This window comes from Drechmeria coniospora, chromosome 02 (assembly GCF_001625195.1).
Source record: "Drechmeria coniospora strain ARSEF 6962 chromosome 02, whole genome shotgun sequence".
Lineage (NCBI taxonomy): Eukaryota > Fungi > Ascomycota > Sordariomycetes > Hypocreales > Ophiocordycipitaceae > Drechmeria > Drechmeria coniospora.
This window is the reverse complement of record NC_054390.1, coordinates 3499553-3517416: the sequence shown is the minus strand read 5'-3', so window position 1 is coordinate 3517416 and position 17864 is coordinate 3499553. Positions and strand designations below refer to the sequence as shown.

The window sequence follows — 17864 nt, the reverse complement described above, 5'->3', positions numbered from 1 at the left end:
GTGTGACGCACCTGCGTGTACGGTAGGTGGTCTAGGCGGAGCAGGAAATGCTTCACGCTGGTACTCCGTAGAAATGCGTGACAAAACCACTGGTAGTGAGGGATGAAGAAAGCAGGGCAGGTATGCAGTAGACATAATTACACCCATAATTGCACCTACTCCTACCTACTCCTACCTACTCTTATTAGTAGATGTGGCCCGATGTGGCCCGTATATGTGGTTGCGTTGGGGGCTGGGGGCGCTAAGACAGGCGATTAGGCGCCCTGCGTGAAGGGTATTTAAGGCACGGCTGGACCCGGCTGATGGCATGTACACCATGGTGGGTGGGTGGCGCCACGTGCCGCTCCTCTCTGCTGGGAATTGATGCTCGACGCCGCCTTCACCAACGCCCTTATTCCAACCACCTTCTTCCTCCTCCCTCGTCTTCCTTCAAGCAGCCTCATGATCCTCCCCGTCGGCGACCCCTTCCTTTGGCCACCCAGGGCTCAGCAAAACTGGCAGTTCGAGAAGGCAAGGCCGTTGCCAGGCCCCCCTACCCCTAGGACCCTGCTAGATGGGGCACAGGCGCCAGGCACCGATCCGATACCTCGAGCGCCTGGCAAGCCTGTCTGATTGCGGACCATGGAATCTCATGAGACAAACTCGCTGTTACGTACATGTACTGTACGCCGTGCTCCGTAGTGGTTGGTTGTGCTGGTGGTACAGGTCTGTAGTGTGTGATGGGGCCGCATCAGGCTGCGCAAGGCGATTCATCTTCACGGGCCTTTTGTCGATGGAGAGTGGAACAGGCGTCAATCATCAGGTGGAGGGTGATAAAACATGGTGTATTGCGTCACATGACGGCATTCGACGCTGGAGAGAGCGTGGTAATCCCTTGCCACAGACACAACCCAAACGCCCCATCGCCCACAAGAGGCAACTTGCTCCCGTGGTCATGCATTCGGTCATCGTTCGGCACGAGCCAAGCCAAGGCAGCCAGCGACGCATCACCAAACGTCCTTCCCGCGTGGCTGCCACGTGCGGTGCTTCCTCCATCCCATCTCAAGCGGATGGCCCTCGCGTCCGCCGACAACATTGTGGGCGCATGGCCCAAACCCTCCACATGGCTCCCGTCCGTTCAAAGGTGAGTCGCCGTTTCAGTCGTTCATGGTAGAGACAAGAATCAAACAAATGCATGCATGCATGCATGCAGCCGGCCGTTATGACGCGCAACCAACATCAACAAGGCGGCTCTTGCTTGCGTAAAAAATATATGTGAAAAGGTGAAACAATGGGAAACAAAGCGCCGGATGCAAGATTGGACGCAAATGCAAAGGCTCATCATGCGTATGCGTACCCCTCGTGGCTCGTCTTGTCGTAGTAAACGTTGCCGTACGTCACATCCTCGTGGCCGTAGACCTTGGACGTCTTGACCTTGGGAAACTTCATGCCCGAGCTGTAGCTGCTGCCGCGGGCCATGGGAGGACGAGCCTCGACGATGGGGATGCCCCTCTCGGTGTAGTACCGGTGGTACGGGTCCAGCTCGGGCTCGAGCCGGCGCGAGTAGGAGCTGTGCAGCTTGGCGCGCCCGCCGTCGACTTGATAGCGGGACACGTTGTCGGGCCGCGGCGTGAGCACTTCGGGAGAGCGCGTCGTCCGCCGGCCGCTTCGCTGCTTCCGGTTGTGCTCGCCGGCCCGGCGGTCGTAGCCGTCGTCCGAGTCGGACTCCTCGGGGATCTGGGGGTGCATGCGCGAGCGGTCGCGCCCGCGCGGCGTGGCCTCGCCGTAGCCGCCAAACGTCTGCGCTCGGGAGATGGAAGGCCTCGGTCGGCCGTAGGACGGGTCCGCCGGCATCGTGCTGGTGCGAGGCAGATCCCGTCGGGGCGGGGAGTCGGGCAGGATGGGGGGCGTCGACGGTTGGAAGAGGCCGGCGTGGCGGGCCGTGGGCGACGCCGTCAAGACGATCGGCTCGTCCGCCGGCTCCATCGACGAGGGGCGATAGCAACGCTCCCTCGACAGCCAGGGGCCGTCGCCCGAGGCTCGTCGGGGGCGAGCCGAGGACCGGCGCACATCCTCGTCGGGGGCGCCGAAGAGCGAGGATTGCGTCGCCAGCGGCGGCGGCGTGGGAGCCGCCGGCGGTTGGTTCCGCGCGTGGTACGTGGCGGACCGCTGGAGGGTCGGTGCCGTCTTTGCCCTCGACGCCTCGATGTACGACTGGGCGTAGGCCAGGTACGCGGGTATCGGTCCCGCCTGCGACGAAGAGTAGGACCGCTGCGGCGGCGGCCGGGCCGTCGTGGCGTCCTCGCGGCCCGACGATCGGTCGCGCTTCTCGTCGTACTTTTTGCCGCTCGACTTCTTCCTCTCCGACTTGGGCGTCAGCTCCTCCTCGAACGACTCGATGTACGGTTTGGCATGTCGCTTCTTCTCCTCCGTCTCCCGCCTGATGTCCTTGTCGCGCTGCTTCTCCCGGAGCTTCTTCTCCGCGCGGCGCTGCTCCTTGTCCGAACGTTTGGCCCCGTCCGACTCTGCCTTCCGCCGGCGCTCGCGATCCTTGTCCTTGTCGCGCTCTCGCTCTCGATCTCGCTCGCGTTCGCGCTCGCGCTCCGCCTCCCGCTTCGACGGTCGGTCGGAATAGCTGGAGTCTCGTCTCGACGACCGAGGCGGCGCGGCGTCAAAGATGCGGGGCCCGCGGCCGAGCTCCTCCTCCCAGGACCTTGAGTAGTATGGCTGGGAGAAGGGAGGCGGCGAGGCCCGGCTCGTCCTCGTCGTCGAGCGCGGCGAGGGTTCGGCCGAGTAGACGTCGTACTCCTTCGGCGAGCGGGGACTGGAGACGTTGGCCTTGGTCTGAAACTGCTTGCGCAGCTCGGCGAGCTTGACCTGGTCGTCGTACTTTTGGCGCTCGCGGTCGTCGGAGAGCAGCTCGTACGCCTGCTGGACCGTCTGGAACTCGTTCTGCTTCTCGGCTCTGAGGTTGGGGTCTTGAATCTTGTCGGGGTGGCACTTCAGGACGAGCTTGCGATGGGCCGACCGGATCTCGGGCATCTGGGCGTCCTTGGAAACGCCGAGAATCTTGTAAGGGTCGGGAGGAAGGCGAGTCATGTTGAGGGGGATGGATGTCGAGGACGGCCGGAGCCCTTCGAGGGCGAAGGGAATCGTTTCGGGTGGCAAAATGAGGAACTTTCTAATCAGACAGGCCGTTTGCCTTGGAAGGAGACGAGAGGGTAGAAGTTGCAAATGACAAACGGATGGCGGTGAGGGTTATGGTCGAGTCCAGTCGTCGTTTGGCAGCGGCGGCTGTTCAGGAATGCTGCCGGCCCCGTTGGTCGTGACTTGGGCGGCCGGGTGGTGGCGTAAAGTGGTGGTGAAAATGCGGAGGTGGGTGTTAAGGAGAGGCTCCAGGATCCAGCCCCAGTTTCGGTCCGTGCCTCGTGCGATCGGAGAGACGAAGCTACTACCTGCAGCTCTCTCTCGCTCTCTCGCTCTCTCGCTCTCTACCTGAAGCCGTACCTGAAGTATGCGGCGTCCGATAGCTTGACCGGGGGGGGGGGAGAATTTGGAAGGGTACAGAAGAGTGCGGGGAGCAGGCGGGATATTTGAGGGACCAGTCGTTCGTCCGTCGTCGTCAGTCACACAAGCCAGGCTGCAGATGCTGGTGGTTGGTGTTCCTCTCCTCGGGCCCCGTTGGGTTGTGCCTGGGGTGGCGTGCTGAAGAGTGATGAGGTCACGGGCCGCCAGGGGTTGCGGCAAAACCTGATTCGCCGGCGCTCTGGGTGGGGGGGGGGAAGGGAGACGCAGGGTGGCGGATCAGACAGTGCAGCCAGTCAGTGCAGCCGAGTGTGGGGCGTCCAGTGACCAGCGAGAGCAGCAGCAGCAGCAGCAGGAGCAGCCAGCGGGTGGTGGACGGTACAGTGAATGGGTGGGTGCCCAGCGGATGGGTGGGTAGGATGGTGGATGCTGAATGTGGATGCTGAATGTGGATGCTGGATGTGGGTGCTGGATGTGGGTGCTGGATGTGGGTGCTGGATGTGGGTGCTGGATGTGGGTGCTGGATGTGGGTGCTGAATTTGGGTGCTGAATTTGGATGCTAGGCGATGGCTGGACGGCAGTAGCCCTGAAAGGGGTGGGGAGAGAGGAGAAGCGAGAGGGGGGTGGAGGGGTGTTTATGAGGACCTAGCGCCGAACCGTCGACACAACAAGCACGCCCGAGGCCACTGAGAGCGGTTCAGGCCGTCGTGCTATTGATGGATGGAACGATGACGGCAGCGTCAAGTGAAGTTGACCAGAGGCCTGGCGTGCCGGTGACGGGTGACGGATCGGATGCAACAAAGAGAAGGAAGAAGCGCGTCGAGCCGAAGGGAAGGCCGATGACGCCCTGCTGACGAAATCGACGTGGATGTCTCGCTCCCGAGTGGAACGCCGCGTCGGCCTGAGCCAGCAACGGACGGGAGGCCTGCGCTGAGGTATGGATAGGGCTCGAAGGAAAAGGCTCGACAAGGACGCCGAGGCTCGCACGCGTCGGTGCCAGCAGTGCCGCACCGGTAATGGTAATGGCGATGGCGATGGGTAGCAGCGATGCGCCGTCGGAGCGAGAGTCGGGAGAGGGAGAATTATCGGATTGGTAAGAAATCGCTCACGGACGGAATGGCGAAAAGAGAGCGAGGAAGCGGCGAGAAGGAGATGGACGCAGGCCGTGGGTTCCCGTTCCCGCTCCCGTCGATGTTGGTGCCGTCGAGTGCTATTAATCGCCTGACCAAGGACCAGGACGGCGTGTTCGAGTGCATGCACTACCGGCTTCAGCACGCCAGTAGCCATCGAGAAAGGGCTGTCTGTCACCTGTGCAGTCCCGGTGCGGCGACCCAGTGCAGCTGGAAGCGTGCCGTGCCTGGTACGACGATGCCTATACTAGTACCAAGGCATAATAGTCACCGGGAACAATAGTACTCACAGTACTTGTGCTCCGTACTGTGCGGCACTGTACTGTACATGTAATGTACGCTGTGCAGTTACGAGCGAGTACGAGAGTGCACACGTATTCCCCTGTCGAGCCGTGCGTTTACGAATACAGCGTACCGTGATTGTGTACGGAGTACGGAGTAATGGTACCAGTACTCCGTAGGTACAGTACAGTAGATCTGCACGCCGCCCACCCGCGGCACCGACCAAGCACCTCGCAGGCACCTGGGCGAGAACGAGGAGGCACCTCGGTGATGTTTTAGCGCCCCAACCAAGCCAACGTCGTAGGTGCCGGCGTGGCGCAGGCGGGCCTGAAGGGCGGAGGCGTGCAGTGGCCAAAGGGCACTCCGCAGCGAGCGTCGAGAGCGTGGCTGCGGAAGTACCGGAGAAGCGCCCCTGGTGCTGGTGCGGGATGGGCTGGGACGGGGACGGCTCGTCCGCGGGTTCCTAAGAAACGACCAGGCGGGAAGGCCTTCGTCGTGGGTGGCTGCTGTTTTTGGCTCCCGCACTGAGCAGGTGGACATCTCGTCGAGTCCAAGGCACGGAGTAAAAGTAGACTTTGGGATGCCTCGAGCGAAAGCCGCACCCGCGTTCCGCGCCTTGGCCGAAGCAGCGGCTGGAATGAGGGAATGGCGGAAATGGGGGGCCCGCCCATGACGCCGACGCGAATGCTCTCCTGCGGCCATGACGACCGACTGAATCAGCGGTGACGGAGCACGAATCGCCGATGGCCATTCGAACCATGCAAATACTCGAGGCCGGGAGGTCGGCCTACGGGAGGCGATACTGTCAGGACGGGCCAAGTGTCGGTGATGGCGTCGCTGCGAGGTCAATCGGTGGCCAATGCAGGACAGGAACTTCCCTTGCCTGCCTGAGGCAACACCGGATGGCAACTGGTCCACTGGGTTGGACGGGCGCTTCCATGACCACAGTACTGTAAGTACGGAGTACATACCTAGTACAGTACTTGGGTGTCCAGGGTGCCTGCGCAGCGGCGGCGGCGTGCCAGGCGGTGGCTTAACCCTCGAGCGCTGCGTATGCGTCGAGCTCAGCGACTCTACAGCACGATGACTGGCCAGCCAAGCCGCTGTGAACCTGCAATGTTACCGCTACTTGGCACTGGCTACCACCTCGGGTGCCTAGTACGCGCCGCGACAAAGGACTGCAGGAGAATCCAAGTAGGTAGGTCCAGCAGTTCTGGAGGCAGATCGGAGTGTGACAGTACCAATGTGCCGAGTACCAAAACAGGTCCTTGTCACTCGCACGTAGGATTCGCCCTTGACGTCGGTGCCGTAGACAGTAGTCTCCGTCGGTAATGGTGATTGATGTCCGTCACCGAGTCGGCATGCTCGGCCTGGCGACACCGGCGGGGAAGCGAGGAACAGGCCAACTGTTCGTCGCCATGGAGGATGCGGAGTGCCGTGCATATCGCGGCCGACAAAGGACACGCAGCACCGACAAAGGACACGCAGCTGGCCTGCAGCTAGGTGGTCGCGTTATTGGGGCCTGCCATCGACTGGCAGGCGACAAGCGGTGAGCGTTGCGGCGAGACGGTCGGTGGGTGCCCTGCAAACGACCGACGTGCCCATGACGACGAAGGATCCACCGTCCCGACGGGGCACGACCGGCGTCGCTTCCGACTCTTTGTCGCGCCGGAGCATGATCGCTGTCCTGCAGTACTGGCTGCCCAATCAATGACGACAGCGGCGATTTGGAACACCAATACGCAACGCATACAAGTGGTGCTTGTACATATCCCGTAGGGATACGAGTCGTAGGCGAACGGAGTCGTACGGGGCACGGGCACTTTCAAAAGTACGGAGCAGAAGGGGGGGATGGATTCGAGGTGGAACGAAGCGATGAGGCGAGGCGATCAACGTGTCCTTGGTAGAAAGGTCGGCGCCCTGGGGTAATACTAGGTAAGCAGGTCTGCTCCCAGACACATGTTCGCGTACTTACAGCACAGTACGTGTATACTGCAGGTGTCCTTCAGCACGTGCTTTGCCTAAGCACCCCCCCAACGGTGCAAGTGATGCTTACGCACACCTGCCGAGCAGAGACTGCTGCGTTCCAACCTGGGCAACAAGGCTGGCCGTCGTCCCGGTCGTCTCTGGCCAACGGCAGGCTGCCTCATCAAGCGTTCCAGGTCCAGCGCAGGAGGCACCAGCACCGTCTCCCCTCCGCTCGCCCTCGGCTCCTCCCGCTCAAGCACTGCTGCTCGCTTGCGCTCCGCAGGGGAAGTGGCTTTCCTCGTGGCACCACGGCACCACGGCACCTTTTCCCCACGGCCGTCTAGCTTCCGCACGAGCGCCAGCGTCCTCCGCCGTGACGCAGTAGAGCGACGCCGCGGCCTGCATGATCATCGATACCACGTCGATGGATGGACGAGCTGAACACCCATCGACTCGCCCGGCCGGGGTACCGCTATCAGAATAGGGGTCCTGCGAGCTCATTCGCCCGTCATCCTCTACACTGCCTCGCCATCCGCGAGCATGGTGGGGGAGAGCGTCGTGGCCGGCAATGACCAGCAGCCACCCTGCCCCTGCCGCTTCGGAACAGCATGGGCATGTGCCGATCTAGAGCCATCTTGCTGACGGAGCTCCGGCCAACCAGGACCGAGCACGGTGCGCCGCGCAGCTGAGGGGAGGGGCGACGACGGGGGATCCGGACCGTTCAGGGTCCTCGTCTCGTCTCCTTATGACGGCCGCAGCTCAAGGTGGCCAAGCTCCCTGCGCTCCTGCGGCGTGCCGTGGGCGTGCCGTGAGCGAAGCGCGTAGCATTATCGCATTCCCGCCTCGCCGCTTCTGCCAAGGGCGGCCCGCTGGCCGGTCGATGGGAGGCCGCCTCGTTGCATCACCCGGGTCCTGTGCTCTTCGACGTCGGCCAAAGCAAACAACCCCTTTCGCCTTCCATCGACAGTCTCGGGAGGAGGGGTAGCACGACGGGGTGTTGCGAGGGGTAATATCGCGAGGGGTCTGGCGAGGGGTATTTCGGGCGGGAGGAGGTTGGCGGATGTGCGTGCTTTTGTGTGGGTCGGACGGGGACGAGGGATGGAGGGGAACAGGAAAACGTGGGGCGGAAAGACAAGCAGACGGCGCCAGCTCCTTCGAGACCGTCGCAGAGCCAGAATGGCAATGCTCGTCGTCTGCGTCCTGCCAGCTGACGCCCGTCAGTGGCCGTCACTGGTCGACGGGTCCGCCAGCGTCGTTCTCGTCCGAGGCCGAATTCGTTGGCTTGGCTTGGCTCGTCCGTCAGCTCAAGTCGTCACATCGCAACTTGGTTCACCCGAAGCGGCATGTTGCGTCACCAGCTAGGGCAGTCCCTCCATGCTCCCGGTCCAGGGTCCCGTGGAATCTGGGACGCTGCGAGGGCCAAGGAAAGGGACGAGGCTGTGCAAGGGTGCGTCGTGCGCCGTGCGCTCATAGCTGCACTTCCCGGTACGTACGGAGACCGGAGCATTGCAAGCACCCGTCGCAGCGTCTGGTGCCGAGAGCGAGACCATCCCTTCGTAAGCAGTCCTCGCCTCGTCACGGCTTCCATGGGTCCTTGGCGGGCCGCCGACGAGGTCGCTCCCGCCGCGCTGCGTCTGTTTGCCCGGATGGCCTTGGGGGGATGCTCTCCTCACGCATCGACCCAACGCAACATGGGACGGCGTGGACGAGGACCAGCCGACGGCACGTCGCGCAACAGGTGCCACGCTCACACCGCGGCATCATCGGCTACCGGAGACCTAGATATCTCTGGGCTCTGCGCTTTTCAGCACGGAGGGACGATGACAGGTCGAACGGCCAGTGCGAGACGCACAGCGGCGAGTACGGTGATGGTCTGACGAACCAACTATCCCCGCCCGAGGATGCTTGCTCCCGTCCAGCACTGACAAGTCCAGCACTGAGCAGGCCGTACGTGGAGAGCATCCCACGTACATTTGAACCCTGGGACGTGCTCCAGGGTGAGGCGTGTGGTTAGACGGTAAGAGGACCACGTCATCCGTGCTTGAATCACGCCGGACTTCGTAGCAGAGCTGTTGCCAGTAGTAATCAATCGAACGGGTGCGAGCGAGCGTGCTGGTGGTTTGGACCCTGGCGGCGCCAGAGGGGCCCACCTCGTGTTGGGCTTGGATGTGGGTGGTTGGGACTGGGTAGCGTCGATTGCAGGCACCAACTGCGGGACGGCTGTGGTTCCCCGAATCGTGGGCCGCCACGGGCGATACGCCCTGCTTGACAAGAATGCCGTCGTCGGTCGTCGTCCCTTGGGGAGGTTGCAAGGTCGTCCATGACCTCGCAATCACTGACAGAAGGCGCCTCCATACCAGTCGTGGCCTCTGATGATCATCAAAAATCATGGTGCGGCAAGCTACAATTCAAATCGTCCGAAGCGTGAGCGACGTTGGTGTGCGACTCTGACGGGCCAAGTTCCTTGGGCACGAAGCTTGACCTCGGTTGCCGCCAGACCAACGGGCGCCAACCGCTCGGGGACGGACGGCTCGAGGGGTGCTTGGCAATTGGCAGCCGCAGGTGGTGTCATGCCGTCATGCCACGTCGTCCGTCGAGGCTTGCTCCCAAACTGGCAAGTCAACGTCGACGACGATGGGCTTGTGGAATTTCTTCCCGCCGGCGTGCGGATAGCTGCTCTTCATAATCGCCGCGTTGACGACACACGTCTCCTTGCGTCCCATTCGTCCGACGAGAGCTTCGCAATCCCACGGTGCCGCGTTTGGGTCTCCGGCCAGTCCATGTCCCTTGCAAGCGACCTCGCGACCAGCTTCTGTCCTAGAGCCCGGCTCCAAAGTGTCTCCAGCAGAAGACGGCGAGGCCGGTGATGGGCTTGATTGAGCAAGGTCATGGTGCTCCGACGACGGTGCCGTGCTCGTCCTTGTACGAGATGGGTCGGTGCCATCATTGTCGAGCGGGCGTGAATGTTTACCGGTGAGGTCGATGAGGCTAAGCTTCTTGTTGCCCTCTCCGGCGTCCGTCCAGAGGATGGTGCCCTTCTCCGCGTAGGCGACGTTCGGCTCATGCAGATCCCAGGTCACGCGCTCGGCCCCCCGACCGTCGTGAATGTGACCGCAGACGGCGAGCTTTGGCCTCACCCGCCAGAGGGCGCGTCTGAGCGCCTCACAACCCGTCCTTTCGCCGTCGTCGGCGTCGTCGCGGTGCGTCCGGGGCGGCGTGTGGGTGACGACAATGTCGGCCTGCAGAGGGATGCGCTCCCACAGTGCCGTGAGGTCCGCGTCGGCGGAGGAAGGACCGTTGGGAGAGTCGTAATGGAACGCCCACACGCCGTGGCGCGGCGAGTAAGGCGAGCCGAATACCGTGAACTCTGTACGCGGTCCTGTCGGGGACTGCAGCCGGATCGTCGTGGCCTCGTGGGCGAGGTAGGTGACGGAGGGCGAGGAGGCAACGAGCGCGAGGCACGATGCTGGGTTCTGAGAGACTTGGTTATGGAACAAGTGGCCATGCTTGGTGTAAAATTCGGCGTCCAAGGTAATGTCGTGATTTCCTGCCGACCAATGTCAGCGTCCGTATCGTGAGGAACCCCGCGAGTTGGCCTGCGGAGAATACCGGCGACGACAATCTTGGCTTGAAAGTCGGCATCTTCCAGCCACTTGATGGCCTTGGAAAGCTAGGCAGCGCATCAGAATCATCGTCACCTTCCTTCCCGTCATGCCTGACTGCCTCGACGTAGCGGGGGACACGAGGGCACGAGGACGAGGCGGGTGCAGATGCATTGGTGGGTGGCGGGCATCACGTCACCAGTTCGTAGAGAATACAGTGCATGTACCTCGGAATAGCTCCCCTGGTTGGTGATGTCTCCTGCGTGAATCAGCACGTCCCCTTTGGGCAGGCCAAAGGCGTGGTTGTGCGTGTCTGAGATGCAGACAATTCGTGTCCGCCGCGTCTTGGGTGATGCCATGTCGTGGAATCGTCCCTGATGTCCATGATGAACCGCCAGCCAGTCGCTTGCTCGCTGGGTCAACGGAGAATCCCCTCAAGCCCACAGTAGCAGGATGACTACCGGTACTGTGCTCCGTAGTAGGTACAGACCACTGTGCTCCGCAGTAGGTACAGAATGCAGTACTTGTCGTTGCTGTAGGTGTCTACTACCCTAATCGCTACCTTGGTAATACCTAGTGCCCAACGTGCATGTACTGGTCCTAGGTAGTGGTTGTCGCTGTGCCATGCCCGTAGACTCCCCCGTACATGCACTTGCCATTGACGACACCAAGCGGTGTGCAGACCGCGAACAGTACCATGACTCTAAACAGGGCGTTGATTCAAGCAGGCATTGCGTGGACTTGGGATTGGAATTTGTGAAACTTGATCAAACGACAGTCGGACGAAGCTAGAGATGGCACGCAAGCGGAGTGCAAAAGACATTGCCTGCACAACGGACCTGCACTACGGACAACTTCTAGCTTACGTTTTGTCCATGATGTCGTCAAACACTTGAGAGATCGGGTCAACATCCATTGCCTTAGTACCTACTTGGTGCTAGGTCCCTACTTACCTGGTAGTAACCTTCCACGACAAGCCATACGACAGTACTCCGTAGTACGGCGTACTCTCTGACCAGAGCACTATATTACTTGTACTGTATGTGAACATGCGCGAGCATTTGTAGGAGACTAGGGGTACATGCACTCACTCGCTCGTGGCCGTACCAGTAAACGCCGACCGTGCAAACTTAATGTACTAATAGATTGTACGGAGTGCTCTTTGTTCGCTTCGTACCCCGCAGTTACAGCACCGATATAATACTAGGTATGTATCAAGTCCGTCTCTGCCGCTGCTGCTTCTCATCGAGCGCCGTAATCAGGCATCGAGATGATGAACGTCGGCGCCGTGTCCTTGTTCGTCTCCAAAAGAAAAGTATACGTCAACGCGACTCGTACGGTCCATGGTGAAAAAAAAAATCGCACATGAACGCGCGCATGCACATAATACAGTACTCAAGACTCGACGTGTTGCAGAAAACTCCAGTGCCTAGCAGCGAGAATGTCTTCGCTCGGGCCCCTTCTGCTGGCTACTTTGTGACCGCCACAACACCACCAGTTCGCCACCACCGTGCCTCTGAAGCAGACCGTACTGTACATGTGCTTGTACAATACATGGAATTGGGTGTGTCGCGTCGTCGTCGTTGCACGTACCTTCGCGCACCGGCACAGTGCAGGAAACCGTCCAGGGTGCATACTCGGCGAAAATGACCCGTCTCCTGCAATGGAGGGGTCATGATGGGCAATTACCCCCGCTTCGTGGCTGCTCGCACAGCTTTGTTTGGGACAGGCTCTTGCTGCCATCGGTGACGCAGCCTCTCATGAGATTTGCTTCTGGCAAAGGATGCTCTGGACCGGTGCATCCGTACAAGCTGCCATATGCTGCCATATACCCATCGCCTACGGCGTACGGGCAGCGACGGTTGTTGACCAAGAGCCGCCAACATCCAACAAGACCTATTGTACTTGTGCAATTCTGTACATGTACGGAGTGGGTGTGCGTGCATTTGAGTGCACGGAACGCGTGCCTATACGTCCAATGATATGCAACAGTCGGAGTCTTCGGTGGACTCTTGCATCGATGGGCCGAGCCGAGACCAGCTGGGGGGAGGGAGATGCAGAGTCGAGACGCCGTGTCCATTTGTACTGTTGCGGGCACCTTGTCCATCACGACGGAAGCATGTCATCCGGGCCGTCCACAGGTGGGTATTGCGCACCATGCATCGATCAAACCGTCCTCCGCCATGGCATTGAAAGAGCACGCACGTCGGCCGCCTCTCTGGACACGAGATCTCGTATGAAGACGGCAACTCGGGCGCTGCGCACGAGGAGGCTAGTTCGGTCATCACGACGGACCGGGTCGCCAGGCACGCACTCGACTCCGCCACTCGACGAGATGCTTGTCCGTGCTACAAGGGCTCGTCCGCACCAGTGGGCGGTAGGTCAAACCGGCGGATGCCCGACCGACAACTCGTCGGCGCACGTTCACCCTTGACTGATCATGGACCGGATGCAGGATTCCCGATGCGGACTGCGCGCCCCTCTGAGAATGGATTCGTCACCGAGGTAACCATTCGCTGCCGAGATGATCGTGCAGCATCGCACGTCGCTGGTGGGGGGAAGAACGGGGCGCAATTTCGGGCCATGACGCCAGGTGAGGAAGAATCCGGCATGGTAATGACCAGGCCGAGACGACATGGCGAGTTGTGTTGGTGCCGAGTGGTGGAAAATGGCTGGGAATTTCGATGCTGCAACAGGACGATTAAGACGTACTGCTACAACGTTGTTGAAGCGCACAGACGGCGAGCACGGAGCACAAGATGCTCGTACGACGCGGTGAACGTGTACGACCCATTTTCGTACTCAGACCCGGGCAATGGCAGCCTGCCTGCACGGTAAAGTCTGAACGCGTCCGTCGGTGACCTGGCGTTGACGCCCGAATCGAGATGCTGCAAAACGAGGCAGGAGTCCATGGGCTGACAGATCTTGGCCATCGATGCAGGAGGGGAGAAGGGGTTGCCCGCCGGGGTGCATCTCGCAGGCCAGCATTCACGGGCGTTGCCCCTGTCATCCTGCATATAATCATCCAGACGTACGGAGTACAGTGTACACACAGGTGGATGGAACGAAGCTCTCGGGCCTGAGCGTGAGCCGGAGACTGTCGCAAGACCTCAGCCGCATGCCTGGACAGGGAACCATGAAGTTTCGGCGAGGGCTCGGACGAAGAAAACCCACAGACGAGGGCAGGATGTCTGTTCGAATGCCTACTGATTCGGCAAGCGAATCAAGGTGCCGTACGGAGTGCGAAGCATCTCCTTCACTGTCGCACGATGCCTCCTGACGCCGCCGACGCCAGTTGTGTTGGTTGTAGAGACGACATTTGCTCGCAGCCTTCCGTATCGCCGGCAACAGCCTCGTCGTGCGAAAGTTTCGGTGGCTACCCTTGGCCCGTGATGGTGAGCGGCGAGATCGGGAGGGGGGGACGCCCTTGCACCGTTCGGTCCATGAAGAAGATGCCGAGTCAAGGATGGCATCCATGCACACATGGAGGCAGGACGTGCAAATGGTTCTTTCGCAGCACGCGTGCACGCGTGGTGCATTGCTCACCGTGCTGGACGGTGCTAGGCAAGGGAACGATGCTGGGGAGAGCTGACAAGTGGATTACCAAACGATGCACCGCCATTGACTTGCCATTCATCTGCGTACAAGTTCCTGTACTGTGCTCGTGATGGGACGGATTACTCCATACAGTAATGAAAGTACACGTACTTGTGCCTACACCTACTGCAAATACAGCGTACATTTACGGAGCACAAGTAGGTACTACTACATGTACAGTACGTAATTACTACTTACAACGCACCGAGTACTGTAAGTACAAGAGTACAAGAGTACTTTTACGGAGTACGGAGTACACGTGTATAGTTGTGCGGGTGTAGTTGTACTGTACGGAGTAAGTAACAGTACTTGCTACATGTTCGAAACACCTACCTCGGACACTTGCACGTGGTTACCGGCTACTGACGGCCACGAGGAACACATGCAAGCAAACCGTGCGGAGCACGAGCAGACGGAACGGAGCCGTTCGATCCGTCCAGAATAATCGTCTCTTGTCGTGCAGTTCATTCGACAAAGAGTCTTGGCCCTATGCCAGCAGAAACCGAACGCAGTGGCCATACGGGCGACAGCAGCAATGAATCAATGATGCACTGCACTTGAACATGGGCTGCGCGCTGTACACCTGTGGTACCGCAAACTAGCAACTGCACACGTACTTGGGCGTACCTGGTACGTAGGAGTGCTGTAGCACGTTGTACACTTACTTCCTTGCATGGAGGTGTGCATAGTTCATGCACGTTGTACGTACGGAGTACGCAGTACGGAGTACAAGTGCACAAGCTTATCAGTACATGTACATGCAAACAAGTACTGTACGCTCGGAGTACTCCGTACATGTACTGTGCTTGTACTCGGGTGCAATCCAAGCAGGGTCGTTTAGCGTCTTCGGCCGCTGGCTCAATGACAGCCATGATTTGTCCCCTACTCGTCCCAATTTCGGCGAGGGGCCGCAGGTACCTCGCTAACGAAGTACGGGGTAGGAACTAATTACTAGGTACGAACGAGTGCTGTGCTAACGGTCCCAAGGAGAACCAGGAGGCTGCGGCTAGGTGCCTCATTTTCGGGCAACGGTCCTCCTGCGGAGCATCCACCAAAGTTGGGAGAACGTTTCCCCAAGTCCAAGCTGTCCGTCCATTTCAGCGGCGGAAACAATTCTCAACTCGCCCCTACGCCTCGACGACTCCTCCGACTTTCCTTCGCCTCGTCCCGCCAGCTCATGCACAGCCCCTTCCGGACGGACTCCTCGTTCACTCGTTTCCGACCACCGACAGTCGACCCGCTCGAAGCAGCGAAGAGGTGCAGCGCGGTGGATTCCTCGTCACAAAAATCCGCTGCCTGCTGCGTCGTGCCAACTCCCCCAGGCAGGCGGAAGGCTCCTTCGCCTCGCCGTACGGTGCAGATACACCCGTCCATCCACCCATCCTCCCAGCGAATCCCGCAATCCGCGGGCCACGACGCCGTCTCCGTCGGCCCTCTGGTTTGGACCCCTCCGTCGGGCTCCTCGTTGGCAGCACCGGCCATCATCCGCCCGATCGTCTCACGCCCTCGCACTCTCGCCCTCGATCCATTCGACGACGCAATCAACGGACGACGCTCGCACGATAAGGGGCGGCGGGGGCCCCAATCACCGACACCGTCGTCATGGCTGCCATTTCCACGGCGCCCGCTGCCGCCGCTTTGACGCCCCCGAGCAGCAACAATGGCGAGGAGGAGGCTCTCTGGGAATTCTCCGCCGCCGACTTCGAGGTGCGTTCTCTCCGCCCGTCGTTCCGCTCCGAAGGGCCGCTGCAGCAAGTCGATCGTGCGCTGACAAGGATCTTGTTTGCTCGCAGGCGGTCCATGAAAAGACCGGGGCCGTGACCCGCGTTCACCAGGATAGGAGGCACCCTCCCCCCGAGCAGAACGGCATCTCTCTCTCCTCTTCCTTCCAGCCCGGTGCCGACCACGGGTTTGACTTTGGAGCCGGCGTGATGACCTCGTCCGACAAGTCGAAGGAGACGCCTCGCTGGGAGCCGGCCGCCAGCGACCGTGTCCTCTCGCCGCCGCTGTCCATCCAAGGCAAGGCTGGCCGAGCGGCCGCCGGCAGGCAGGGGCGCGGCCAACCGGACGTGGCCGACGACAGCAACGAGGAAATGGACCAAAGCCCGCCGCCCAAGGCAGGCGGCGAGGACGACTCCAAATGGATCCACCGAGACAAGCTGGCCAGGATCGAAAACGCCGAGCTCCAGGCCGCCGGCCTCTTCGTGCCACGATCGAGAGCGAGCAGCAAGCAGAGGCGGGAGCGCAGCCAGAATCGGCTCGGCCGAGGAACCAGCTCGGCCGACATGGGCAACGCTCGCCCTTGGAAGGACTCTTCCTCGATCGAGCAGTCGGCCTCGGAGCCGAACTCGCCGCATTGGGACTTGCGGAGCCCCCAAGAGATTGCCCAAGCCGAGGCGGCAGCCTACTTTGCCTCCAACGGCGTCCGGGGCGGCAGCCGGATCCCCTTGGCCAAGACGAGCCCGGTGCCGATCCCCGTCGACTGCCTCGAGCGCGGATCGCCTGCGGTGCGGAGGATGGGGGAGACGGGCGAAGGCGATGGGATTCCGCACCCCAAGGCACGCTCCAGAAGCGGCAGTCTTTCCGTCGCTGACCAGGGCGGCGGTCTCGGAATACGAGGGCCGGGAAAGAAGGCCGCGACGGAGACATCGCCGAAGAAGAATGCGACAAGCACGACGCGCAAATCCTCGACCGCCTCCAAGACTGGCCCGGTTGTCGGGCGGCCCAAGACGCGGAACGGATCCAACAGAGACTCGAACGGTGCGCGACCCGTGACCAAGGCCGGCGAGCATTCCTCGGCGACGAGGCACCCGGAGGGTGATCCGCCGTGGATGATCAACGCGTACAAGCCCGACCCGAGGCTGCCTCCCGACCAGCAACTTCTCCCGACCGTCGCTCGACGACTGCAGCAGGAGAGGTGGGAGAAGGAGGGCAAGTTCGGCGACACGTACGACAAGGAGTTCCGCCCCCTCAACCACCACGAGTTTCCCAGGTCGCCGGAGCCGGGCGCTCGGCCGAACGGCGAGGGCGAGGCAGAGCCCGAGAGCGACGGTGAGAATTCGGCCGAATGGCCGCTCAAGTCCGGCCTCGCAAGCACCAAGGCGCGCCAGGGCTCCTACTCGACCATGCCCCGGATCTCCGACACACCCAACCCCTGGGCTCCCGGCTCGCCGCCGCCGGCGTCGGCGCAGCCTCTGCAGGCGCAAGGGCAGGATGACGTCTTGCGCGTGACGGAGAGCCAAGCCGCCGCCGGGAAGCGTGGCTGCGGCTGCTGCGTCGTCATGTGAGGCGAGGCGAGAAGGATACCCCGCCAGCTCGCGCAACCTTTGGCGCTCGAGGTTTCGTCGACCCCGGATGGGCCGACGAGATGTTTTGACGAAGTTACGACTATCGATTCCCTTGCCGCTGCAGACTTCGGCCGCCGCGCCACGTCACTCTTTCGACTCAGCCCACTGCCATGGTGGCGACAACCGTCGCTGCCCGTTTTGTTTCCTTGCTTTTTTTATGCCGACTGATCGGGCCAGCCCATTGCGCCCGCTCGGGTACGAGTTCGTTGGACGACGGCTCACGGCTCATAGCTCACGATGCATTGCACCTTGCCTAGCTCCCGGAGCGAACTGCATGTACGCGTCACAGTCGTACAATGACCCCCCTTTTCTTTGTTCCCTTCTTGCTTCATTCTCCTTTGTTTTTGCCCTCGCATCACAGCATTGTTGGCACCCAGCTTGGTGTCGTGGTGGATTTCGGGCGAGGTCGGATCGTGGTCCGCGCCTGCGAGTGT

At 61.1% G+C, this 17864-nt stretch overlaps 3 protein-coding genes across 3 annotated transcripts; 1 reads left to right on the top strand and 2 right to left on the bottom strand.

The window, feature by feature from the left end:
* Positions 1-1320: 1320 nt before the first annotated feature.
* On the bottom strand, positions 1321-3078 carry DCS_04094 (DnaJ domain containing protein; the record flags this gene model as incomplete). The annotated part of the gene is made up of 1 exon (XM_040801406.1): positions 1321-3078. One exon carries the CDS (start codon positions 3076-3078, stop codon positions 1321-1323), a length of 1758 nt encoding a protein of 585 aa, XP_040656439.1.
* A 6382-nt stretch (positions 3079-9460) lies between these two features.
* On the bottom strand, positions 9461-10845 carry DCS_04093 (putative rhamnogalacturonate lyase C; the record flags this gene model as incomplete). The annotated part of the gene is made up of 3 exons (XM_040801405.1): positions 9461-10431; positions 10494-10554; positions 10714-10845. 3 exons carry the CDS (start codon positions 10843-10845, stop codon positions 9461-9463), a joined length of 1164 nt encoding a protein of 387 aa, XP_040656438.1.
* Positions 10846-15685: 4840 nt separating this feature from the next.
* Positions 15686-17370, top strand: DCS_04092 (uncharacterized protein; the record flags this gene model as incomplete). The annotated part of the gene is made up of 2 exons (XM_040801404.1): positions 15686-15790; positions 15877-17370. The coding sequence occupies 2 exons, from the start codon at positions 15686-15688 to the stop codon at positions 17368-17370; spliced, it is 1599 nt and encodes a 532-aa protein (XP_040656437.1).
* Positions 17371-17864: the final 494 nt, after the last annotated feature.